At 41.5% G+C, this 27,793-nt stretch overlaps 1 protein-coding gene across 2 annotated transcripts in view; it reads left to right on the forward strand.

The window, feature by feature from the left end:
- Positions 1-19,976, forward strand: part of Pibf1 (progesterone immunomodulatory binding factor 1) — a 203,252-nt gene extending 183,276 nt beyond the window's left edge. For both annotated transcript variants that reach the window (XM_010622334.3, XM_010622336.3), the window contains 2 exons: positions 7,469-7,639; positions 19,696-19,976. In XM_010622334.3, coding sequence (XP_010620636.1) covers positions 7,469-7,639; positions 19,696-19,767 — 243 coding nt within the window. In that variant the 3' untranslated portion in view covers positions 19,768-19,976. The remainder of the gene's footprint in view (positions 1-7,468; positions 7,640-19,695) is intronic.
- The last annotated feature ends 7,817 nt before the right edge of the window (positions 19,977-27,793 follow it).

Raw genomic sequence — 27,793 nt, forward strand, 5'->3', positions numbered from 1 at the left:
ATATATATATTATAATCAAAGGACTGGGCTGTAGCTTAGTACAAGGGCTCTGGGTTCAATCCCAGTACCACACAAGCGCACAAACACACACATTGTTGAATATTTCTTTAAATGGGTACCTTACATCTCAATAAAGGTTTTGTTTAAGTAAATAATAATTCACAAAATGATGATAATTGTTAAAGTTAGAGAATAGAAACTAAGAGTTCGCCATGTTTGAAAATTCCCACCATAAAATGCTTTTTTGTAAAATACGCTTATACTTGGCATAAATAAGGTTGATTTTCTTTAACTTCTTGTCACCTTACACGGAAGACACTCCAAATTGTCTGACTTGGCGTGAGGTGTTGTTATCCCTGCATAAAAGTGCTGCATTTAACCTCCATCGTGGCACATACTTTGCATTATACTTGTCAGGGCTATTTCCATCAAGAAATGCTATCTATGTGTCCCCGTGCCAACATCTCTGCAGAGTTTACAACTTTGAGCAATTTCTTGGCATCAGCATGCTGTACGATTAAGCAGCTGCTCTGCAGTTGGGCTGCTTTGTTAGGCCACCACTGCGCACACAGTTAATACTGAATGGCCAAGGCAGGCGCCGTGGGATTCCGGAGATTGCTCTCTCCTTCGTGGGGATTGTTGGGCAGCTCTACTCATGGTCACCATCATCTGGAAGCTTCATGAGAAAGTCCCTTTCTTTTTGTTTTGTTTGAGTTTCATTCCGAGTTTGAATTGTGTGATCCAATGCAGTTCTTCCCTTACTAATTTTAATGGATGATACATTTATTCTTATAGTTACAATAATTTCCTTATATATTTGATATACTCTGACTATAGCATATTCTGTACTATTAGCTTTTTTTTTTTTTTTTTTTTTTTTTGCTTCTTTGTTGTTTGTTTAGTACTGAGGATTGAACTCAGAGCCCTTACACTGAGCTACATCTTTAAGCCCCCACCACCTTTTTGAGACCGGGTCTCACTAGTCTGCCCAGGCAGGACTTGAACTTAGAATTCTCCTGCCATAGCCTGCCTAGTGCTAGGATTACAGGTATGTACCACCATACCTGACTATACTCATAGCTTTTTAAAAATTAACATTTGCAGGGCTGGGGATTAGCTCAGTGTTCCGCTGCCTGCCTTGCAAGCGCAAAGACCCGAGTTCCATTCCCGGTACCAAAAAAAAAAAAAATTAACATTTGCTGGAGATGTATCTCAGTGGTAGAGTACTTGCTTGCCTAGCCAAGCATAGTATACTGCAAAATAATAATTAGTATAAAAGTATATCAGAATTAATGATTACTACAAATCATACTATTATAGAGAGGTAGCTAAAGATCTCAAGCAAGCTAAAAGGTAAAGAAAACTGGGGCAAGGCACTTTTGCAGGATTTGAATTTTACAGTGAACAATATGGCTATGTTAAAACATAGGCACTTTTATAAATATTTTTGGAAATGATTTCTAAGTTGATCATACATCTGCCAAGGATAGGCCAGACTTGGCCAGAAAGAAGGGCTCCAGACTAGGATGCTTCCCACTCTGTCACTGTGGGAACACAATCTGCTTTCTCTGGGGCCGTGGGGTGAAGGCTTTGAGCAGATCCTCTTTTCCACGCATGTCAAGATTGTATTCAGCCATGTTGCTGAGAGGGCGAGCCCACGATAGCAAAGGAAAGCACATGAGCTGGTCCTTCACTCCTGAATGGCAACACACAAACCAAAAGCTGTAGGAAACTGGAAGCAAGTTAGCATAAAAGGAAAATAATCAACATAAACAGAAATAATTGACCCCCTTCCCCACAAAAAAAACACAAAACCAAAGCACTCCAGAATGGAAAAGAACTTAGAAAATATTGTAATTAATTTCTTCAGAAAACATTTCTTCAGCCCAAAAAAAATCAAAAGAATTCAGAGTACACTTTCTACTGAATGCATATCACTTTCACATCATTATTAAGCCAAAATATTCGTTTTTTGTTTTGTTTTGTTTGACACAGGGTCTCACTATGTAGTTGAGACTGACCTGAAACTCACTATAGCCCAGGCTGGTCTCAAACTCACAGTGATCCTACTGCCTCAGCCTCCTGAGTGCTGGGATTACACGCGTGCACCACATCCGGCATGTCAAAATATTCTAAATCACCCAGGCATGGTTCCATATGCCAGTAATCCCAGCCCTTGGAAGGATGAGGCAGGAGGATTACAAATTCAAGGCCAACGGTGAACTATATAGCAAAACCCTATCTCAAGAAAAAGCAGGCCAAGGATTTTCCTCAGTGGTTCCGCTGCCTGCCTTTCAAGGACTTTAGTTCGATCCCCGGTACCCCCCCAAAAAAGAAAACACACATGCATACATACATACAATATATAAAATAATGCTGAATGAAATAAACCAAACACCCAAATACTAAATCTGAGAAAGTAATAGTTTCAGAGGTATCAATGAACAACAGAGATTTGTAATGTTTCAAAAATTGCTAACATCAAAGTCACACTTATTATGAGTAAAAATACCAGTGAAATGAGGGAGAAAAAGTCAAGGGACCCTCCTAAAATTTAGAAAAGGTGCAAAGATTGAAGCAAACATGGAAGAGCTAAATGATACAGAGGCAGGGATAGATGCAGATGTGTACATGGAGAAATCTGGAGATCTAGCAGCAGGCAAGAAGTGGATCCATCATAGTTCTCCAAAATGTGGTTGTAAAAGACAGAAGTAATACCGTCAAAGCACAGTGTTTTCCCCATAGTACTCTCTCAGAAAATTAATAAATCATATGTTATCAAATAACAGCAAGAAAGAGAATTTACCAAGATTACAGTAAAGAGAAATTTCAGGATAACATCAGTGCATCTGTCTAAAAAGCAATCAGTAGAAAATTGATCCCAGCCTGGCACGTGCCTAGAGCCCCAGCACTGGGGAGGCTGAGGCAGGAGGATCACCATGTGTTTGAGACCAGCCTGGGCTACATAGGGAATTCAGGCTGTCCTGAGCTGCACAGTGAATCTAAGGCCAGCTTGAGCAACATAATGAGACTCTGTCTCAAAAAGGAAAAAGAAAAGTGACCCCAGCAAACATGATTAAGAAACTCTTTTCTTAGATAAGAAAAAATAAACTGTTTCCTTTAATGAGAAAAGAAATAGACAGAAACTCTGAGAAGAGGGAGAAAATTTCTTTAAGAAAGTTACTGTGCAAATTTAGCATGATAGTGCATACTTTCAATCCCAGGCAGCTGTCTGGGAGGCTGAGACAGAAGAGTTTTCGAGGCCAGGCCCAGAAACTTAGAAGCACTATTTGAACATATAGTAAAGAGTTCTGGGAGTGCAGCTCAGCACCTTCTGGGTTCAATCCCCAGTAACACAAGAATGAAAAAATAGAATCCCGTTGAACTTGAAATTTGAAACATTCTTGTTTGAACATCATAGGTTCCTTTCTACAGCTACTCACACTGTCTGCAGTAAACAGTATTTACAAATCAGTAGACAGGACTGCACATAAACTTACAGACCCATCAGAAAGGGGCAGTTACAGAGGGGAAAGCAAAGTTAAAATGAAATGAAATGCAAAACTCAAGTTCTAACCCTAAGGACAAAATTGTAAAGAAGAGAGAGCGCTAGCAAGCCGTGATCCCTTCACTGGGGAGGCTGAGACAGCAGAATCATTTGAGGCCATCCTGAACTACACAAAAAGACTCTGTCTCCAAACACACAGAACCAGGAAATTTCAGGAGGACTGTATTTTACCAAAGGACAAATATGTTTTCTGCATTTTATGTTGGTTTATTTGCAAGTTTATCTTGTCAGTTTGGGATCTCATGGAAAGTGACAGTTTCAGTAGTAATGTCAACTAGGGTCCAACAGTGTATGCCCAAAATTTGGATGACAGATATATTAAAGTATGTCCTAGCTGGGAAGACTCAGCATCATCAAGAAGTCAGTTCTTCCTAATTTTCAACTCTGCGTGATCCCATCCCTATCTCAAAGAGTGTATGTAGGAAGATACCTGTCATTAACCCCTCATACACTGTGTCAGATTATCGGGACAGAGTCTAACGCCATGTACCTAGGAAAGGTCAGAGCAGGATAAAGACGGTTATCAGGCTGTGGCATAACTGTGGGCTGCTCATCTCCACAGGGAAAGATGTTGGAGCCATACCTCTGACCATGAGCCAGGATAAACCTCAAACAGGTCAGCGATCCAAATGTTTGGAAGAGAAAAGTCAAAAAATTAAATAAATAGAATTTAAGGGGAGCTGGGCGTGGTGGCACACACCTATAATCCCAGCACTCAGGAGGCTGAGACAGGAGGATCGCTTTGAGTTCGAGACCAGCCTGGGCTACATAGTGAGCTCCAGGTCAGTCTCAACTACATAGCAAGACCCTGTCTCAATAAAGAAAACCTAAAAAGGAATTTATGGGGGCCAGGGCTTTAGCTCAGTGGTACTGCCACCTGCCTTGCAAGTGCAAGGTCCTAAGTTCAGTCCCCAGTAAAAAAAAAAAAAAAAAAAAAAAAAAAAATTTATGGAAAACAGTAAAGGCCACAAAAGAAAAAATTGACGTATTTAGCTACATCAATCAGAAGTTTTGCATAGGGAAAGAAAACATAAAGTAAAATAAAAATGAACAGGAAAAGTTTGACATTCGTATTAAAGATAGATAATTGATTTCCCTAACAAAAAGAGTTCTTAAAATGTATAGGAAAGTGCCAAGCCTAATAGTGCACACCCATCATCCCAACAGTCAGGAGGCTGAGGCAGGAAGATTGGTGTGACTTTGAGGCTAGCTTGGATTACACAGTGAGGCCTTGTTTCAGGAAGGGGATAAAAAAGGAAATATATAGGAAAGTGGCCATTTACCCAGTAGAAAAATGGACCAAAGGTATCATTAGAAAGGGAAAGGCCCTTACATATATGAAAAGCTGCTCAGTTTCATAGCAGAAATGCATAATCAATATAACCAAACACTTAATACTGACAAAAATTCAAAAAGGTAATGCAAGCATACATTTTATCAGTGGGAACCTGATGCTCATTGAACCAAAGTAGGCTGCCTAAGTTTACTCAGTTAATTATTGTGTGGAGAATAGGTGTATATTTGACTTCTAGCCTAATAATAAAATATTTCCACAACATGTGCTTGATACTATGTGCTAAGTGTATTGTACTGTGGGTACTAGTTGATGTTAAAGTGAAATTTTCTTCTTTCCTTTTTACCATTGATGTAAAAGAAATCATAAGCCAAACATAAAACTGAAAATAATATGCTGTAAATGTTATTTGGGTGTCCACTATGTGATGCTAATAGGAATGTTATAGAATTTGGTTGCTTTTAATGTTGTTTTTTTTTTTTTCTGGGTCTAGTGGCACATGTTTATAATCCCAGCACTCAGGATAGCTGTGAGTTCGAGACCAGCCTGGGCTACATAATGAGTTCCAGGTCAGTCTCACATAGTGAGACCCTGTCTCAAAAAACCAAAAAAATAAAAAATAAAACCTTTTTTTTTTTTAAAGGGCTGGGATGCAGCTCAGTTTGAAGGCCCTGGGTTCAGTCCCCAGTAGTGCCACAAAAAGAAAAATAGTAGTGCTGTGACCCACTCAAACGTGATCCTGTCTGCTTAAGGCAAAGACATGAAATTTGCCTTCTGATCTGACCAATATCTGCTTCCTGTACCTGCTCCTATACCAGCAAGAGAGCAACCACAGAACAGCATGGCCTCCTGTGAGCCTGTGGGGGCCACAGTCGCCACCTGCCACACTCAGCTCCTTCCTCTTCCGTCTCCCCTCCATCTCCCCAGCACCTATAATAAACTAACCTCTCTTTCACCTTATTTATCTGTGGCACACTGGTGGGTTTGCTGAAGCTAACTTTTTTTCCTATTACATTATTTTACCTTCATGTCAAGACAAAAGACAAAGTTCTTGAAAGTTATGAATTTGATGTGCTGGAAGACATCAGAACAGGATCTAAAATCAGACGTACTTAACATGAATCAGTGGTCATATTCTTTACTCGGGGGAGAATATAAATTAAATAACCACCTTGAGAGCTACCAGTCATAATGTGTCAGCCTGGTAGCGTCTGAAGTGGCTGTGGGTTACGTGCTGTGGCCAAGCCAGCCCAGCACTGCAGAGGAGGAGGCCCAGCCGCCCTTTCTCCCAGCTCCTGTCCCGGCCATGTGGCTGCAAGGGCCGTGTCTTCAACTCAGCAGGTCTCGTTTAAAATACCCACTCCAGCTAGCTGGTTCTAAATAGAACTAATGACAGCCAGCAAAGAAAGGCCTGTGGGAACTTGCTCTGACATAGAGCTGATGTCTATAAACAGATTTAGTAGCAGGGAGCAGAGTATCCTTCTCTTGCCATAAGTTTTGTCTTGGCATGAAAATGAAATAAAGTAGTAGGAAAAACTTACCTAGTACACAGCCTGCCCCTGTTCTATAGAGAATTAAAATGTAGTCGGTCATCGTTCCTTACACTTGTGTTTGAGGAATCGGCTTAGTAATGAATCATAAGTATCACCCGAAAGGTTCTGCTGTGGGGAAAAAATAGGCAAAACAGATCTATAGAAGAGGAATGAGTGAAATTTTATCTGAATTCTTTTTTTTTTTAATGCAGCATAATTCGCTCAAAAGGCAACTAAAGGCCCTGGGAGTAGCTCTCTTAGCATTTGCCTAACACACAGAAGGCCCTGGGTTCCACCCTAGGCACTGCAAGGGAGGGAAAAAAACCAAAAAACAGGCCACTGAAGTCAGCTCCACTTATCATTTGTAGAAGGCTAAGGGATGATGGAGCTATAGAAACCCTGAAGCTGTCTGGCCAGGCATGATGATGCACACCTGTGATCAATCTCAGCACTCAGCAGGCTGAGACAGGAGGATTGTCCTGAGTTCAAGACCAGCCTAAACTACATAGCAAGACTTAAAAACAAAAAAAACAACAGCAACAAAAAAAAACACTAATGTTTGAACTGCTAATCAGTAGCCAAGAAAAAAAAATGGCTCAGTCTTCAGAAGACTTCATATAGAAATACACTAGTTTAAGAGGGAAGGGCAAAAATTAAGAGCCTAACTAATGTACTCAACAGGTACATATAGAAAAGTAGGGTGGATACCCGGAACCCCACCACAGTCAGCACAGTCTGGGCACCAGGCGCAGGCGGTGGCCATGGGTTTTGAACTCCATGAGCGACTCCTGAGTGCAGGAAAGTGTGAGTACCAAATGCAAAGTGTCAGTCATCAGGGTCACAGTAATAACTGCCCCCCCCCGGGGATCGAACTCAAGACCCTGAGTTTGTGAGGCAGGCGCAGTGCCACGGAGCTAAATCCCTCACCCCACAGTAATGTTATTTTACCATTTTCCTCATTTATGCAGTGTAATTGCTTCAGTGTTTCTCTCACTTAAAAATATTTTAACATTAATCATTATTAGTCTGTACCAAAATCATACGTGCCACTTTCTTGTTTTTATATATCAACAGGAATTGGCAGCAATGAAGCAGATTCTCATTAACATGCATAGTAAACACTCTGAGAACAACTTACTCCTTACTAAAATGGAATCGAAACATGTGGCAGAGAATCAGCCGTCCCAGACTCTGGTGCCTAGAAAGCAGGAGGACGACCTGTTTATACCCAAGCCAACCCTCTTTGTAAGTACAGCCAGAGCTTCTGAGCAATGGAGTAACTCTGAGTTTTCACTGACTAGATCTTAATTCTTTTCCTCTCACTCTTACTGGTTTTCCAAACTAATTTTAGTAATATTATACAAGAGCCTTGAAAGGTCTGTATTATGTATATTAGATGATAGTTAAATTATATGATGCTAGTTAACAAATTTGCATAGAAATTTCCATAAATCCCAACCGTAGGCTCTAGTCATAGGGAAATGAGAAGTGCATCATGTACAGTGTTCTAATTTATATACGGATAAAAGAGATGATGTAACTTCGGCATGGTGGTGCAGGCTTGTAATCCCAACACTTGGGAGGATGAGGCAGGAGGATCATAAGTTTGAAAGTAGCCTGGGCTAATGAGGAAGGCCCTGTCTCCAAATGAAAATAAAAGAGAAGGAAAGAGAGAAAGAAAGGAAAAAGAATTAAAGGTGTGAAAAATAGTGCCTGCTCTCCCTTATTTGTAAAATAATTATGTTGTTCTGAGTTCCTCATAAGTGTAGAGCCAGTCATGTTAACATAAACTGAAATGCACTGTTAGAAATGTGCGTGTAGCTGGCTGTGGTGGTGCAAACCTGTAATCCCAGCACCCGGGAGGCTGAGGCAGGAGGAGCCATGAGTTTGAGGCCAGACTGAGCATAGCAAGACCCTGTCTCAAAAAAAAAGAAAAGAAATGTGTGCATACAGAAATTAATCAAAAAAGGAAAGAAAATTGAAATGAAAAGTAGAGAAAATATTGAAAATTATGTATTTTAACAAGTAATAAAAATGGAAATAAGGCAACAGAATTAAAACAGGAGTAACATTATTAAATATATTACTGAAGTTCTACATGATTTCCCAACCATGCTTTCCTTTCTCAAAAGAAACGTTATCTTTACCCTCTGAACAGACTCAAAACAAAAAGATTTTTTCAGATATTCTGATTCAGTAAGTTCCCAGAATCGGAGGTCTAAGCCCCTTCATGAGATGTGCAGATAACACTGCTAGAGACCAGTGTGATGAAAGAGGTGTCTTAGTGATTATATAATTTAACCTCCTTTTAAAAAAATGACTGGAAAGTTGCAACCTAAGTTAAATAAAGAGCAGTCGTGCTGGGAATTTAGCTCAGTGGTGGCACCGCCTGCCTCAAAAGCGTAAGGTCCCAAGTTCAATCCCCGGTACCAAAGAATAATAATAATAATAATAATAATAAAATAAACAAAGAGCAGTCACTGAAGGATATCCATGGCAGCAGAGAAGATTAAGCCTGCTGGAAAGAAAGGTAAGGCACCCTGCACAATTCAGCTACTTAGTGAGAGCCTATCTCAAAATAATAAAAGGGAGCCGGGGATTTAGCTCAACGGTTCTGCTGCCTGCCTCACAAGCACAAAGTCCCAAGTTCAATCCCCGGTACTCCCCCCCAAAAAAATTAATAATAATAATGATAATAACAATAGGGCTACAAATGTAGTTCAGTGGGAAAGACCTGGTTTTGAGCGCAGGTGCCACAGAAAAAGGACAGACAGACTTGCCGCAGTCCTCAGCGGGCCCTGCCGGCTGCTGGCAGGTCACTCACCACCTGCCCCAAGTCCCACCTGCCTCGCTGGCCCACTCTTCTGAGCGCCGACCCTGACCGCCTGTGTTTCTGCCCACTTGGAACCCGCCGCCTTGGATTCCCTGCTCCGGACTGCAGAGGTACTGCAGGGCAGCCGGAGGTTGCCTGCGCCTCACCAGGAGGCCCTTTGGGACAGTGAGGGATGAGTCCTTTTGCTTATCTGCATTTTCTATTTTGTTCCCTAATCGTATAATAAGAAAGTTTCTGCAAAAGAGGTCCGAGTCCAGCCGTGTCCTCATGTGGCATGTTTTTGTTGTTCTTTTGAATATTGTTAATGTTTCCTAAGAATTGCTCATATTTTCTCTCAACTTGGCTTTTTTGAGACAGTGTCTCCCTATGTTGCCCACATTGTCCTCAATCTTCCTTGGCCTCCTTCCCGACCCAGCTTTTCTGGACCTATTAATAGGAATTTATGGTGCACATATTTGAAATGAGGCCCAACCACTTCATAACTAAAATGAAAACATCGCTAATTTACTTGCAGCTCCTTTGGCTGCCGTTATTTGCTGTTATTGACTGGCACTCAGTTCAGGGATGAGTGCATGAGTATTTATCAGGGAAATTCCGGCAGGACTAAACAGGGCAGCAGGCTGGAGCAGGAGGCAGGCCTGTTCTCTTACTCTTACAGGTATGAAGACAGCTCCAAAAGACCGTTTTCCAGGGAGGCTCTGGCCACTGAGCACCCACGGGCACAGTGGTGGCACAGGCGTGTGGAGCGCAGGCATCTGGCAGAGTTGTGTTCCTGTCTTCTCCCCCTACTCATGAACAAAGCAGATACTCAGTAAAATTGCTGAGGGGAAAAGTCAGTTGTCTCCTCAGTTTGGTTATCTTCGTAACTCTTTAGACTGCACTCGGTGGGGGCTGTTAGTGTTACACTAAGCTGTAGGGAGAGTGAGATCTACAGCAGTGCCCGAGAAGATACACAGTGCTCCTCCTGCAGTAAGCAACACTTCAGCCATTGGCCTGCATCCAGAAAAACCCAGGTTGAAGCCAGGCGTGGCATTGCATGCCTGTAATCCCAGCACTTGCAAGGCTGAGACAGGAGGAACATGATTTCAGAGCCAGCCTGGCTACACAGTGAGACCCTGTCTTTAAAAAAAGAAAAAAAAAAACAATTCATTCCCACCAATCACCTACTTTCTCTCTCCAGATAGCTTTCGGCTGTGCAAGCCTTTTTGTCTAGCCCAGTGACGGTGAACCTTTTAGAGACTGAGTGCCAGACTGCAACCCAAAACCCACTTACTTATCACAAAGTGCCAGCACAGCAATTCACCTGGATACTGAGGTTTTAGTGTAGGAAAAAAAACTCATGTTAACATCTTTTGTCTTAAAAGAAAACTCATGTGCCATAGGTTCGCCAGTACTGGCTAGCCTTACCTGTCTCTTTCCTAGAAAAACCTGGGGCTGTTCTAATCCTCTTTTTCCTTCTGCATCCATGTACTATCTTACGCTCATTTTCTGCTGCCTTCCTGTTCCAAAATGCCATTCAAACTTGGGACTCACACCACTGTCTCTATTTTCTCAATCCCTTTTTAGACAGGTACTAGCAACCCTGCCCTTAGTCTTTTCTTCAAGCAGCTTGTTAGCATTGAGACCAAAAAAAGCCTTAGGCCCCAGTAAGACAGGAATAGACCAAGACGTCGCAGCACAGGCAAACAGTGCAAGAGGTGTCTGAATTATAGTGAGTTTATGATGCAGTTCAAGTCTGGACTTGCATCGGTCGGCTCATTGTCTTGCACATGCTGGGTGGGTAAATTATGGAATTCATACATAAATGGGTGTATGAACCACATGATTTTCTAGACATGCTTTAGAAGGCTGCATGTGGTCATCTGAAAGAGAATAATATTTAAATAAGAAAAATTAAGTTCAACAAGTGTGTTCTGACTATGTGTAAAACCTGTTAATAGATATTTATAGAATATCTGACCATAAGATAAAATCAGCTCTCTAGATGCTATTCTACAATCAAGAGTAGTAAAAAATAACAAGAATATAAAATGGAATTGGGTGGCCTTCTCCAGGGGAAATATAAATTGTTAATGAAATTCAAAGAAGCCGGGTGTGGTGGCCCACACCTGTAATCCCAGCACTCTGAAGGCTGAGGCAAGAGGATTGATGTCAGTTCGAGACCAGCCTGGGCTCCATAGTGAGTTCCAGGTCAGTCTCACACAGTGAGACCCTGTCTCAAAAAACAAACAAACAAAAAAAAAAATCAGAGAAACTGTAGATACTATGATATTGGGCTCCATGCTACCTAATCCGAAAGAAAGTATTTAAACTTGGCTTTTAAGAATGTATAGGATTTGGACAGGTGCAGGTGAAAGTTTAGAAATTCCAAAGGCCAAAATAACACAATGTTTACAAAATATTTTCTAACTTATGATCCTATCACAATACTCAGGATTACTACGTCTAACGTGTTATTTCCTGTGTGTAGACTGTATTCCTTTCTTACTGCTGTCTTACGTCTGACTTCAGACATTTCACCAGCCATTAACAGTTTCCCCAGGACGAAGGGAAAGTAAAAGTAGACAGGCTGTAGACAGAGCAGTCATATTCATAGAGCAGATTGGGAGTTGCCAGGGACCCGAGGGAATGGGGAATGATGGTTGTGTTCTTTTCTGGTTTTTGTTTTTCAGTACTCAGGAGTGGACCCAGGGCCTTCGCACTGAGCTGTATCGCCAGCCTTTTTTTCTTTTTCTTGAGGGAGAATCTCACTGTGTTGGCCAGGCTCAACTCAAACTCGAGCTCTTCCATCAGCTTCCCAAAGGGCTGGGATGGCAGGCATGCGCCACCATGCTCAGGCAGGGTTTGCATCCAGTTGTGCAAGCCGAAGCATTCCGCGGGTAACAGTAGCCGTACTTAATGCCACTGATCTGTGCAAGTGAGAACTGCTGCAGTGAGAGCCAGGGGAGCTGGGGAGCGCAGGGGTGACTGCCCTCCTCTGATAGACTGAAGGGGCTCTAAGCACCCCAGGCCCTGGCCACTGAGAGGACCAAGTTCAACATACTTATGATGCTTTCTCCGCACATGTGTGCTCAGAGCTCTGGAATTGGGATTCAATGACCAAGATCCAGAACAGACCTCAAGATATCTAGCTGTGTACATTTACACTTTTTAAAGTAGTAGGTTTTCATTTTCCAGTGTCAGGAATGCTAATTGCAACCTCTTCCTGGTGTTATTTAGCCGGTATCCATTAGAAATAAGCGATTTCTTAACACACACACACACACACACACACACACACACTCACATACCAGGGATCGAACTCAGGACCTCGGCTCCACTGAGCTACATCCGCAGTCCAAAATAAGCAATTTCTAAGCCACAAGTTGTGGTGCACTCCTGTAATCCCAGCACTCAGGCCATAGCATTGCAACTCCTAGCCCAACCTGGGCAGCTTAACAAACTACCAAGACCCTGTCTCAAAATACATAAGAGCAAGGCATGGTGAGGCATGCCTGTGATCCCAGCACTCTGGAGGCTGAGGCAGGAGAATTTCTGTAAGTTAAAGGCCCGCCTGGGCTACATACATAGCTAGGCCCTGTCCTGGATGGATGGATGGATGGATGGATGGATGGATGGATGGATGGTTGGAGAGATGGATATGTGGATGGAGATGGAGATGGATGGAGATAGATAGATAGATAGGCAGGGAGACAGGCAGGCAGGCAGGCAGGCAGGCAGGGTAGCTCGGCAAAAGGTCCTGGGTTCAACCACCAGTACCACAAAAAACAGAAAAGAGGGAGTGAGGGGAATGGAGAGGGAAAGTAAAAACAAGATATTTTGTGTACATGCACCAACTCCCCGAGATGAAAGTAATCATTATATAGTGCATACTCATACTAACAAAACAAAAAATTGTAAAGATAAAAAGTAAAAGTCTTAAACCTTGTTAATAAGACTACATTATTCTTACATATGTAATCATCCAAAGGAAGTATATATATATTACGTGGCAAAAGTAATACAATTTTTTAAAAACAGATTGGTGATTATATTACATATAAAAATAAATTTCTTTGATATTGAGCTACAGAATTAAACTTTCCAAGCTGACAGCCAAAGATTGGTGGTCAGAAGTTTCATTACTTCTTTTACATACTTTGTATTTTATTGTAATAACATGTTCATTTCTAGTAAAGAGAAAAATATTTTTTTGGACAATGAAAGAAGAAAAAAAGAAAGTTGAAGAATAAAAAGGAAAGGAAAGCAAGAAGTTAATTCCAACTGAGCTTGGAATGAGGGCAGCAAGGTTGTGGTCTCAGCCTTTCAGACCTGATTAGCCATCCTAGATTAGGGACAGGGGCATTGGACCCTGCCCTGCCTTGGCTCGCCGGACTCAGAAACATTTACTTACTTCAGTTGCAGCCTCTGACTCTTGTGGAAAACAAAGTAATTACATCGACCCAACATAGCCTTTCTTTTCCTTAGGAAGTGGTACTGGTTAAACACTAATAGATTCTTAAACTCTAGCTCTTTTTTCAATTCCAGGAATAATCCACCAGACTTACTTTGTCTGCTTTTACCAGTCATTGTTCTAATTTTAACAAACACTCTCAGTGCGTTATTCCCTCAGTTATACATTACTATTCTGGGTGACACAGAGGGACCTATCTTATCAGGAGTTTCCCTCCAGAATGGCCTTGTAACACAGAGAATTACTGCTGGTAGTTTCTAGTGCGTTGTGACAGCCTTCTGAGCTCTTCTTCCCCAGATCTGCAGTTCAGATCACTGTGGAACTTGTTTATACTCTGTGACAGTTGAAGATCTTATTAATTTGCACTGTTTCTTTATAAAATTATAAATGTAACTATTTTAAACCAGCACTTGCAAATTAAGGCAGAGTTCCGATTGTGAAAGGTTCTTTTTAGCCAGGCCTGTGGCTCATGGCTATAACCCTTGGGTTGAGGCAGGAGATCGCCAGTTCAAGCCCAGTTTGGGCAGTTTAGCCAGATTCTCAGGATTAAAGTGGGGCTCAAGATGTGGCTCTATGCCCTGCAGAAGCCTGGGGTTCAATCCCCAGTATGAGGAAACTGGTGGTCTCTAAGTGATATGTGTGCCCAGTGTTATGTGCAAATACACACCTTCATCTAAGAGAGCCTAGAGTCTGAAATTTGAAGTAAGACTGGCCTTGTTTCTGTGTTAAGAGATTAATTCTGTTAACAACTGAGGACACATATCAAACTTTGTTATATAAAGCAACATTTTATGGGTGTGAAAGGTAAGTGGCTTTAAGAACTAGAATTTTAAAATACTACTATTCCAAAGCTAGGAGAACAGGGCATGGTGGCACATGCTTGTAATCTCAGCACTTGGGAGGCTGAGGCAGGAGGATCATCAAGAGTTTCAGGTCAGCCTGGGCTACATAGTGGGTTCAAGGCCAGTGTGGAATTCATAGCAAGACCCTGTCTCAAAAAAATAAGAAATAACATAAAAGCTGAAAGAGTTGAATTATCAAATAAAAAAAGGAGGGCTTGGGATTTAGCTCAGTGGTGCTGCCACCTGCCTTGCAAGCACAAGGTCCAGAGTTTGAACCCCTGTACCAAAAAAACAAATAACAAGAAAAAAGGAGTTAAAGGTATATATATAAAAGTAATTGTGAGACAGGGTTTTACTAAATTGCTAAGTTTCCCAGGCTGGGCTTGGATTCATGATCCTCCTGCCTCAGTCTCCCAAGTGCTGGAATTACAGGCCTGCACTACCACTCTCAGCTCTCTGGATGATCACCTCCATTTCATCAGTTGTCTGCTGAGAATTAGCAAAGTTGATCCTTAAAGGTCAGACAGTAAATAATTCAGGCTTCATGAACTACATACAGTCTGTACTGCATTTTGTCTGTTTTTGTGTTTCTTTTAAAATAAACGATTCTTTTAAAAAATTCTTAGGCAAATTGGCACATGCCTATAATCTCAGCACTCAGCAGGCTGAGGCAGGATGCCTGCAAATTTGATACCAACAGGGATTCATTTTTTATTAGTTTTTGTTTTTGTGGGTTTTAAGGGGGGTTGGGTTTTTTGTTTTCTGGTACCAGAGATTGAACTCAGCACCTTGTGTTTGCCAGGCAAGTGCAGCACCACTGAGCTACATCCCTGGCCCTTTTTTGTTTGTTTGTTTGTTTCTTTGTTTGTTTTGTGGTACCGGGGATGGAACTCAGGTCCTTGTGCTTCCAAAGCAGGCAGCGGAACCACTGAGCTAAATCCGCGGCCTGTTTGTTTGTTTTCAGGGTAGAAATTTTGTTTTTAAAAATAGTAGGAAATTTGTTGAAGGAGAGACAGCTCGTGAGAGACAGGAGGGGGACCCAGAAAGTAGGTTCCTCAGGCTCCACATTACAGAGAAAGTTTCATAGAACAAAATCATGAGGTGAGTACAAAATTATGATCAACCAGTAAGAGGATAAGTACAGTGGCTTAGGTAATGTTGATTCAGTGGAAAGCAAGTTGCTAGCAAGTGTACATGGATGACATCATTAACCTTGATGGATAATCTATAGTTTTAGGCTTAGTGGTTGGGAGAGGAGACCTACCCCTAATGAAATAGTGGTGTATTTGTATGGGAACTCTCAAAAGGGTGGTACCAACAATCTCAAATTTCCTTCTATCCCCTAGGGAAGGGAAGCATGCAAATCTAGTCATTGTGACTTTAATCTTCTTCAGATATGCCTCCAGCCACATTTTTTATGTGTCCTCATCTTCTGTACTGACTCCATTGAGTCAGCCTAGCCCTGACTGCCTGCCTGCCTACAATATTTCTACGTAATTTCGCTGTCTAATTTCTGAATCTGACATGGCATTAACCTGTCATTTAATATCTTGAACAGCCATCGAGATATTAGCAGAAGGATCAGGAATGTACACACAACATTCAGCTTTTACAGTTGCACAAGTACCCGCTTATGTTGCTGTTAGAAGGTCTAGGGCCGGGCCAGGGATGTAGCTCGGTGGCACTGTACCTCCCTGACAAGTACAAGGTCCAGAGTTCAATCCCCAGTGCTAGAAAAAGAAAAGACGTCTATTGCCACTTGAATTTGGAGGATGGCTTGCTTGATTAGTTTTACTTCCTCATTCAGGAGAGAGAAATGTCAAGGCCTTGTTTAAGATCTGATGAGTATAATTAGTTAAACCCTCAGGGTATGGTATGACATCTTCTCATCCTAGGGAAGGGACAAAGATAGAAGGCAAAAGATCATACCAGTGAAACACACTTTTAGACCATCAGTGTCATAGACAGGGTAAGTGTGTAGGTTTGTTGGCACTTTTGACACTCTTGCCTTGTGACCACACAAATCCTTTCACGCAGCTCCCTGTCCATCGGGGGGTCGCCAGGGCCACAGGCTGGTTCCATAGGACCAGTGAGTGCCATTGGGGGCTTTCACAAGTCTTTGGCCTGTAAAGGTGTGTGTATACATTGCTTGGGGGGTCCCGTCCAGTATTGAGTAGCGTTACACCAATGAGAATAGGAGTCATTTCTTTTCCCCAACATAAGGGGGCCTTTCTACTAAGTTGTCCTATATTGGGGCTTAACCATATGGAATCAAGTGATTCTCTCCCCCACCATGTTCATTGAGCATTTACTTTGTTCCAGGTACTATTCTAGGAGGGAAACAAAAGAATTCCTGCCTCTAGGCTGCTGCATTCTTCCTTGCCTCGTGGCCCACCCTTATGCTGCCAGTAGAGTGTACTTCCTTTCCTACTTTTACTTGACCCAAACTCAGAGGCAGTAAAACTTTACTATCATTAAAGAAAAAATCCTGCCTCCAGGCCAGGTGTGGTGGTGCATGTCAGTAACCCCAGAATTCTGGGAGGATGAGGCAGGAGGATCACAAGTTCCAACCTACCCTGAGCAATTTAGCAGACTTAGCAAGATAAGTCCTGTCTCAAGATAAAAATTTTAAAAGTGCTAGAGATGTAGTTCAGTGTAAAGATCCTGGCTTCAGTCCCCAGTACTGAAAAGCAAAAGCAAAAACTAATAATGTCTGTTGGGGAATCCATCTCATCCTGTTATTCCCTGCACAGCTCTGGAAGTCCAAACCTGCACCTGTCAGGGACCTTTGCGGGGAATAAGAGACCCAGCTGGGGGGTGGGGCCTCCCATAGAAGTCACCAGTGCAGAGACCCAACCTGAAGACACAGTCAGCACCCACTGCGGCCCACACACTTCCTCTTGCGGGATAGACTAGGGCAGGTACAGTGCCTGTTTGGAAATAAGAGTCTCATCCTTGAGCTTGTGTCCCACCTGTTCTGCAGCTTTAGCAAACAGGCGCATCTTTCAGATAAAGCCCTGAAGATAAGTGTTTCAGGCTAGTGTCCTATCGGGGTCATCAGCAGCTCTTAGAAGGTCTTCCATTCTTTGAATCACTCACCTCTGAAATCCAAAGAGCAAGGAGAAGAGGGTGACAATCCCTTTCTAAAGTTGTGCTGAAAATTCTACCCAGCCTCTCAACGTCTCTGTTTCCCATTGGCTGGAACTTTTTTTGTTGCTATTTTTGTTGTTTTTGTTTTTGTTTGTAGTTCGTGCTGGCCTGGAACTCATAATGTAGCCCAGGCCAGCCTCAGATTCACTGTGACCCCCTGCACCAGGCTCCTGCCTTGTGGAATCACGGATGCACACCACAATGCCCGGCAGCACTGCCTGGAACTTAGCAGTCAGGGTGCTGACTGGTGCCCATTGCCCTCCTAACAGTTCCTGACTGAAGAGGGGCGAATAGGGTTGGCGACGTAGCTCTGGGCTGAGGACCTACCTGCCATCCCTTAAAAAGTTAAGCCTGAGAATATTCCGGGACAAGGAGTCCCGGGGCTGCCAGGTCCCTGAGGTGGGGAGTGGGGATGTGACTACTGCACACGGGCCAGGTAGGAAAAGAGTGCACACATCGCTAGGGTCTGAGATACAAAGGGCGCATAGCCATGCAGCCTGGGCACATTTTCCAAGACAATAACGGAGTACTGTGAACAGCCTTGTGCCCACAAGGTCAAGAGCGCAGGACAGGGACCAGTCCCTTAGAAGACAGGAGATGCAGTCTGTCGCAGCTCCCACGGGAGGGGATGGGCTGGATCAGTAATGCACAAGCTTCCAAAAAACTGGTTCCCTGGTGCATTTGACCAGATATTTAAGGAAGCAATGATACCAGTTCTTTATAGTCTTTTTCAAAAGAAAGAAACAAATGGAATACTTCCCGGTTCACTATTACCATTATACCAAGAAAAAAAAAAAAAGGTGAAAATAGTACAGGGAGAGAAAACTATAACCTTGTAAACATAACAAACATAAATGCAAAAATGTTTGAGAATTTTTAAGGGCAAGGAAACTATTTCATACAATACTATAATGCATACATGTTTTCATTCTGTTGTTGTTTTGTTCATTTTTACTTTTTGAGACAGTCTCACTGCATACTTCAGACTGGCCTTGAACTCACTACGTACCCAGGCTGCCACACATTTGTGGTAATCTTCCTGCTTGGCCTCCTGAGTGCTGCGATTACTGGTGTGAGCCTCTATGCCTGGCAATAATGTGCACGTGTCTTTAGACCTTTGTCCAAACCATAGACCAAACCCCACCAGTAGCGAAGCCCAGTATACACAAGGGGTTCTGAGTGGCCGTGGTGGCCGTGTGCCAGTGTGGGGAAAGGTCTTAATAGCCTAGGAGAGTAGGCACGTGCTGGGGAGGGAGGTCTCTGAAACTTCTTCTCAGTTTTATCATACACCTTCAAATGCTTAAAGTCTAAAAACAAGTCAGGCATGGTGGTTCACAGCTGTAATCCCAACACCTGGGAGGCTGAGGCAGGAGGATTGCCTCAAGTTTGAGGCCCACCTGAGCTACATGGGTTCAAGGCCAGCCTGAACTACATACTGAGACCCTATCTCAGAAAAAAAAAAAAAAAGAAGACATATGTTGTCATAGTTTTCTGTGTGCCTATGTACATAGGTACTTGAAAGCACTTTTTTCATAGTTCTAAGCAGATATGAGTGGGGAAGGTGCACATTACGTTGATTACAGTAAATGGTATCAGAATCAGTTCTCATCCGAGGATCTGATTGTCTTACTGTTCTTGCTGCCACTCTGTGCCACCCAGCTGTTTTCACACTGCAGTCCTGAAGCAGAATCCCAAGAAGCACTCTGTACACGCCTAGTAGCTCAGAAGAGTCAAAGCACAGTGTTTTGCTCTACCTGTTCTTAGTAGATACTGAGTAAACGAATACCCACCTATGAATGAGACAGTTAAAAGGAAATTGTCTTTGATTGTACTGTAAATTACTTAAGGACAGAATCAGTGTGTAAGTCACGGGGTAGCTGTGTGGCTGTGGAAGCCGGAAGCACGCAGGAGGGATTTCCTGCTCATCCCGCCAGGCCTCCAGCCCCTTCCTAGCGGAGGAGCAGCTGTGAATGGAGTGGAGCGTGTTCTACCTCTCAGCATTGTATTTGATTTTCTCTTTCAGACTAAGAAGGTAGCACCTGGATGGTCCAAGAAGCAGAAGAAGACGGGCTGCACTGCGAAGGAGCAGCTGTAGCCGTCACCTGCTGGGCGAGCACTTCCCGCTGAGCCAGTCCACAGCTAAGACCCAGTGTTTTGGATTGGAAGTGCTTGCCACACCATTTTTTTAAACTTTTTTGGGAAAGGGGGCCTATATCATTATTTATTCCTGAAGCTCTTTTCCTGATAGGAAAAAAAATCATCTTTATAATGTACTTTGCCAGGAGTGGTGGTACTCATCTATGAGCCTAGCACTTAAGAGGCTGAGGCAGAAGGATCCCTGTGAGTGCAAGGCCAGCCTGAACTACAAAGCACAAACCCTGTCTCAAAAAACAACAAAAAGAGGGCGGGGACTTAGCTCAGTGACACCGCGCCTGCCTCGCAACTGCAAGGTCCTGAGTTTGATCCCCAGTACCAAAAAAAAAGGGTACTTGGCATTCTTTAAATAAGTAATTTAATATCTTATCTAATGTTGAAGTAACAAATTTATTTCAGCATAATCAAAATATATAAAGTGCCAATAATATACTTTATATTTGGTTTTATGTATTTTATTACAAAATAAATATCTTGTCGGGTGTGGTGGTGCACACCTGTAATCCCAGCACTCGAGAGGCTGAGGCAGAAGGATTGCTGTGAGTTCGAGGCCAGCCTGGGCTACATAGTTCCAGGTCAGTCTCAACTACATAGTGAGACCCTGTCTCAAAAAATACATATATATATCATAACACAAATACATTGAGACAGGGTCTCACTATGTAGTTCAGGCTGGCCTCAAACTTGAGTCAACCCTCCTGCCTCAGCCTCCCAAATGCTGATATTACAGACATGTGCCACCATACCCGGCTACACCCCCAGTTTTTTGGGGGGTTGGGTGTTTTGAGACAAGGCCTTGCTACCTCAGCCACCCAAATGCTGGGATCACAGGTGTGGACAGCCACCAAAAGGATCCCTGATTGACATTTGCTGCGTTGCTTTCCCCTGATGGCTACTACTGTGAACTTTCTCATTCTTTACCTCGTCCTGTCCTGGCCATATCATTTTCTTATTTAGAAATAAACTTTAGAAAGTATAAGCATAAAATTCTGACTCTTTTGTTGGTAAATGTTTCATGAATTATTGCCCAAATTTAAAAGTAATAGCTATCATTCTAAAGCAAGCTTATTGTACCAGTCAGTTGCTGTTTCCTGCTTTCTGTTCTTTCATTTAATTTAATCTTCATAGCACCTCTGCCGAATAAGCATTATCTTCATTTTTAAAGTGAGAGAAACTGGGACTCAGAGCTTCTTAATGGCCCAAGATCAGAGACATAATAAAGAGCAGTGGGTTTGAACAAGTCTGATCTGTGGCACCCTCTTTCCAGCAGGCCGATGCTCCTAGGGCTGTGTCAGCCCTGCTCCTCCTCCCAGGCCTGTGGAGACCGAGACGGCCTAGCAGAGTTTCTTGAGAAGGGGGAGGGCTGTGGGACTACCATGCTCCTTGGGGTGGGGTCGGGTACGGGAAATCTAACTCGGGACCTTGTACTTGCGAAGCAGGCAGCGGAACCACTGAGCTAAATCCCCAGCCCGACCATGCTCTTTTCTCTTTTTTTTTTTCTTTTATTGAGTGAACAAATGTTTATTAAGTGCCAACAACTCAGGTTTCCTATTACCAGCTGTGATGTGGGTCATGTAACAACTTTTCTGAGTTTTTTTTTTTTTTTTTTTTTTTTTTTTAAACAAAGCCTCACTGTGTAATCCAAGGCCAGCCCCAAACTCTCAGTGATCTTCCTGGCTCAGCCTCCTGGGTGCTGGGATTACAAGAGTGCGCCACCCCACCCAGCTGGCATCATTTTATTATTGCACTAAAAGTAACATCTTTCAGGAGCATGCCCACACTTACTGGTGTGTAGAGTAACCTGTTACCGTACTTGTTTTGTTTTGTACTGGGGGGTGAGCCCAGGGCCTTGCCTTAGCTTTCGGGTATTTGCTCCCTGCGGAACTACACCCCCAGCAGCTGTGCGACTTGAAGAGGAAAGTCCCCTAACCCACACACCCGCCCTTCCCTGCATCTCCCCAGCTCTGCAGACTGCTCATCATCCTCTCCTCCCGCTCCCCTCCTGCAGGACCACAGAGTCCCAGTGACCTCTCACTAATGCTGGACCCTTTTCTGTCTACCCAGTGCCCTGGACTTGGGCAGTTTCTATTCCCCAATAAGCTTATAAGTCTGTTTCATTTCACTTAAGATTATGGTCTGAGGTGCATGCATTTTCCTACAAATGACTCAGGTTTATCCTTCATATCATTGTAGTACCCCATTGTGTATAGATAACGCATATTCTTTATCCGTCTCTTGATGGGCATGGGGGCTCTTTCCAAGATTAAGCTATTATAAACTGGGCTGCTATAGACATGGTGTGCATATATCACTGTGGTATGATGTTTTTAACTCTTTTGGGAAAATACCTATGAGGGGAATGTCTAGGTCAAATGGAATTTCTAGTTTCCGTTTTCTGAGGCATCTCCACACTGACCTTCACAGTGGTTCTACCAGTTCATGCTCCCTCCACCATGGAGAAAGCCTCCTTTTTTCCCAAAGCCTCATCAGCACTTCTTGGTTGATTTCCTTCTGGAGTGAGATGGAATCTGTGTTGTTTTAATTTGCATTTCTCTAATAACCAGTGCTGTTGAACATTTTTTGGTGTATTTATTTGCTATTTTTACTTCATCTGAGAAGTGGCTATTCATTTCAGATAGCCATTTTTGGATTGGGACTTTAAATTTGAGAGTGGCTGATTTTTATTTTTTATTTATTTATTTATTTTTTTTAGTTCTTTATATAGTGTAGATATTAGTCCTCTGAAAAGAAACTGGAAAAAATTTTCCCATTCTGTGGGTTGTCTCGTCACTCTGTTGGTGGTTTTCTTTTGCTCTCCAAAATCATTTCAACTTGATATGATCCCAGTTGTTCACACTTTCCTGTGTGATCGAGCTTGCATTCATGAAGTCCTTGCCTATACCTATGTTTACCAGCAGTTTCAATTTCTTCTCTTTTTTTTTTTTTTTTTTTTTTTTTGCCATACCAGGTATCAAACTAAGGACCTTGCTCTTTCAAGGCAGGCACAGTGCCACTGAGCTAAATCCCCAGCCCCTCTGTTTCTATTTTAATATTTAGATCTTTGATCCATTTCGATTTTAGTTTAGTTAAATGGTGAGAGATACAAGTCTAGGTTTAAATCAGGGATTGTGATACCCCTGACTTATCTTTTTGTTTTGTTTTGTTTTGGTACTGGGGATCAAACTTAGGTGCTTGCGCTTGAGGAAGGCGGCAGAACCAGTGAGCCAAATCTGTGGCCCATGTCTTGTCTTTGTTGCTCAGAATTGCTTTTGATACTCTAGGTCTCTTCTGATTCCAAATGAATTTTATGATTGTTTTCTCTATTGGTATTTTTTTGATCAGGATTGCATTGAATCTGTATAGTGGTTTTGGAAGTATGGCCATTTTCACTGTATTGGTTCTACGTATCCAAGAACAGAGGATATCTTTCCGTTTTCTGAAAGCCTCTTTGATCTCCTTTTTCAGAATACAGTAGTTTTCTATGTAAAGGTCTGTTACTTCCTTTGTTAGATTGATTCCTAAGTATTTCATTTTTCTTGATGCTGCTGTGAAAGGTGTTGTTTCCCTAATTTCTGTCTCAGTGAGTTTGTTATTTGTCTACAGGAATGCTGTTTTTTCTTTGTTGTTTTGTTTTGTTTTTATCTCAGGCTGGTCTGGAACACCCAGGGATCCTCCTACCTCAAACTTCCCAGTGCTGGGATTACAGGCCTTCACCACCACGCCCAACAGTGCTACTGAGTTTTGAGTGTTGACTTTGTATCCTGCTATGCTGCCAAATTTGATTATTAATTCTAGCAGTCTTCTGGTGGAGTTTTGGGGGTCTTCTATATAGAGTGTCATGTCATCACCAAGTAATGACAGTTTGACTTCCTTTCCTATCCATATGCCTTTCTTTTCCCTCATCTAGTTCCTCTGGCTATTGTTTTCAGAAATATATTGAATAGGAGTGGTAATGCTGGATATCTTTGTCTTGTTCCTGATTTTAGAATGAAAACTTTCAATTTCTGTCCATTTTGGATGATCTTGGCTGTTGGTTTGTCATAGATGGGTTTTATAAGATTGAGATAAAGACCTATTCCAGTTTTCTGTCATGAAAGGGTTTTGAACTTAGCTTTTTCTGCATCTGTCAAGATGATTATGTGGGTTTTATCCTTGATTTTGTTAATATAGTGTATTACATTTATTGATTTACATGTGTGGAACCATCCCTGCGTTCCTGGGATGAATCCTACTTGGTTAGTGTGTATGATCTTCTTGATGATTTGCTGCATTCTCTTTGCCAGTATCTTATTGAGGATTTTTGCATCTATGTTTATTAAGGAGATTGGCCTGTAGTTCCCTTTTTTGTTTGGTTCTCTGGTTTTGGTTTTGAGGTGGTGCTTGTTTCCAGTAATAAGTTTTAGAGGTTGCTTCCCTTCCAATTTCATTACAGTTTAAGAAGCAGTCACATTTGATCTTCTCTAAATTTCTTATAGAATTCAGCAGTGACTCTTTTTAGGACTTGAGCTTTTCTTTGTTCGTAGTTATTTTTATTCTTGACTGTTATTGGATTAAAGTTTTTATATCTTCTTGATTTGGCTTTGGTAATTCATATGTATCCAGGAATCCTCCATTTCTTCTGAGTTTTCCATCTTATTAAAGTACAGGTTTTCAAAGTAAATACTGATGATCTTGATTTCTGCAGGGTCCGTTGTCATTTTGCCCTTTTCTTTCCTAATTGCATGAGTTTGAGTCTTATTTTCTTTTTTCTTTTTTTAATGAGGTTGCCTAAGGGTGTGCCTATATTATTTTATCTTTCAAATCTTTTAATCTCTTTGATTTCAAATCATTTAATCTGTTCAATTCATTGATTCTTTGTATTGTATCCTTAGTTTCCATTGCATTAATTTCTACTCAGATCTTCAATTTCCTCCAATGTACACATTTTGAGTTTAACTTTTCTTTTTCTAGAAGATTGAGATTCAACATTAGGCTATTTATTTAGCTTGCTGTATTTTTTTTTCTGAGGTGGGAATTCACTACTATAAATTTCTTTCATAGGACTGCTTTTATTGTGTCCCATGAGTTCTGGTATGTCATATTGGCATTATCATTTGTAGAAACTAATTTCTTCTTTAATTTCATTTGTGACCCATTGGTTGTTCATGAGGGTATTGTTTAACTCCCATATGTTTATGTAGTTTTGTGGTTTGTTTTGCCATTGATTCTTCATTCTATTGCACCATGATCTGATAATATCTATTGGACAATGTCAGTTCCTTTGCATTTACTTAAGAATGTCCTGTGAGCTAGTATGTGGTCTATTTTTAAGAAAGTCCTGTGTGCTGCTGAGAAGAATGTGTATTCTGTTGTTGTGGGGTAGAACACTCTCTAGATTTCTACCAAGTTCATTTGTTCAAAAGTTTGTTTCAGCTCTAATTTTCCTTTATTGATTTTTTTTGTCTGGTTGATCTATTTGTGAGAGTGGGGTATTGAGGTCCCCTATTACAATTGTATTAGTGCTTATCTGATTTTTTTAATCCATTAGTGTTTGTTTTATATAGTTAGATGTGCCAGTATTTGATGCATATATGTTTATGATTGTTATCTCTTCTTCGATTGTTCCCTTAACAAGTATATACTGAATTTTTTTGTAACTTCTGATCAGTCATGGCTTGAAATCCCCTTTGTCTGAAAATAGAATAGCTACCCCTATTTTTTTCTGGGTTGCTGTCACATGGAGTATTGTTTTCCATCCTTTGACTTTCCATCTATGAATTTCTTTTTGAGTTAAATGTGTTTCTTGTATGCAGTGTATTGTATTGGGGGGTTGTTTTGTGTGGTTTTTGGCTTTGGTTTTGTTTTCCTCTGTGAGACAGGATCTTGCTATGTAGGTCAGGCTGTCTATGAACTCACTAGGTAGCCCAGGCTGGACTCAAACTCACAGCAATCCATCTGCCTTCAGTCTCCCAAATGCTGGAATTACAGGCATATGCCCCCATACCTGGCTGTGGTGTATGTTGTATCTTGTTTCTTGATCTGTTCTGCCAATGTGTTTCTTTTGATTGGTGAATTGAGACCGTTTACTTTGGTGGTTATAACTGATATGTATTGACTTATCCTTGTTATATTTTTCTATTGTTGGTTCCCTTCTGGGTTTTTTTTTTTTATTTAAATTGAATTTATTGGTATATTCTAGGTAGACAGTACAGTTACATTCATTACTGGGATCTTGTACCTTTACATGCCAGGTCTTGGTTCTCATTTTTTCCCCTTGTCCCCACCCTCCCTTCACCCCCTCCTCCCCTCCCCACCTTCAAACACTTTAATTCCATTTTTACATTTTCTCATATTTTTTCCTTTTCCCTTGTTCCCCTTTCCCTATCCTTCTCACTGTCCCTACACCTTTGGTCCTTTTCTTCCTATTTCACGTTGCTAATTGGTTCCCTTCTGTTTAACCTGCTTGCCTTATCTATTGAAATTCTATTGGAATTCATTGCATGTTAGCTTGTTGGCTTTTTCTAGAATGTCATTCAGAGCTTTTTGGAGTACTGGCTGGGTGGTCATGAATTTCTTAAGGTGTTCTTTTTGTGTGTGTGTGTGAAGCAGGTGGTGGAACCCCTGAGCCAAATCCCTGGCCCTCTTCAGGTGTTCTTTATCATATAAGTATCTCATTTCTCCCTCAATTTTAAAAAATAATTTCACCAGGACCATCAGTTTGGGCTTGAGGTTGTTTTCTTTTAGGGCTTGAAATACTCCAAGCTCTATTTGTGTTAAGGGTTTAGAGAAGTCTGCTGTGATTCTGATGGGTTTTGCTTTATAGGTGATGTTTCTTTTCTCTAACAGCTTTTAGTGTTTTTTTTGTTTTTTTGTTTTTGTTTTGTTTTGTTTTGGTACTGAGAATCAAACTCAGGACCTTGCACTTGCAAGGCAGGCACAATGCTATTGAGCTAAATCCCTAGCAATTTTGATCATTATATATCTTGGTATAGTTTTTTTTTTCTTTTTCTGATTCTGACCATGTGGAATTCTATATTCCTCACTTCTCTTTATCTCAAATTATTTTTTCACACTTGGAAAGTTTTCTACTATTCTGTGAACAGGTTTTTTAATTCCTTTTGTACTATCTTCTGATTCTTTATTGACTCCAATTAATCTTTGAATCATGTAGAAGCTATTAGATTGATTTTTTCATTTTCCTTTGATATTTTTTTTCCTTTACTATTTTTGTTTGTTTGTTGAGACAGGGCCTCACTATGTAGTTGAGATTGATCTGGAGCTCACTATGTAGCCCAGGCTGGTCTCGAACTCATGGTGATCCTCCTGCCTCGGTCTCCTGAATGCTGGGATTATAGGCATGCGCCCGGCTACCTTTGCTGTTTTTAAAAGATCTTTCATTTTATGATCGACAACCACAACCCTGTCTTGTAGATCTGATATTCTATCTTCACATTGGTTGACTCTGCTGGTTTGATTTTTTGTTTGTTTGTTTGTTTTCTTTGAGACAGGGTCTCACTAGGTAGTTGAGACTGATCTGCAACTCACGATGTAGCCCAGTGCTGGGATTACAGTTGTGCGCCACCACACCTGGCATCTGCTGTGTATACTTACAGTAGAATTTTTAATCTCCTGGATTTCTATTTGAATCTGTTTTGTGGAATCCAGTTCTTTTCCGTGTTGGGCATTAATGGTTCCCATGTCTTTGCTAAGCTTCTTTATTTTTTTAAATCTGTATGTACTCTAAATTCACTAATCATTTCCTTCATTGTGGTCATCATCTCATTAATTATCTCTGGTGATCTTTTTATTTGTTTTGGTAAAGAAACTTGTTGAGATATAGATAGATGGATTTTTTTTTTTTTACTTCCACTACTACCATTTCATAAAATTCAACTGAGTGGCTTTTCATTTCTTTTACCTCAATCCCCCCCTTGATTTGCCCTGAATGACTTTGGAATTATGAATTGCATGTTGCTTCCATATTTTCT

Source organism: Fukomys damarensis, unplaced genomic scaffold (genome assembly GCF_012274545.1).
Source record: "Fukomys damarensis isolate Sample0158 unplaced genomic scaffold, DMR_v1.0_HiC HiC_scaffold_6, whole genome shotgun sequence".
Taxonomy (NCBI): domain Eukaryota; kingdom Metazoa; phylum Chordata; class Mammalia; order Rodentia; family Bathyergidae; genus Fukomys; species Fukomys damarensis.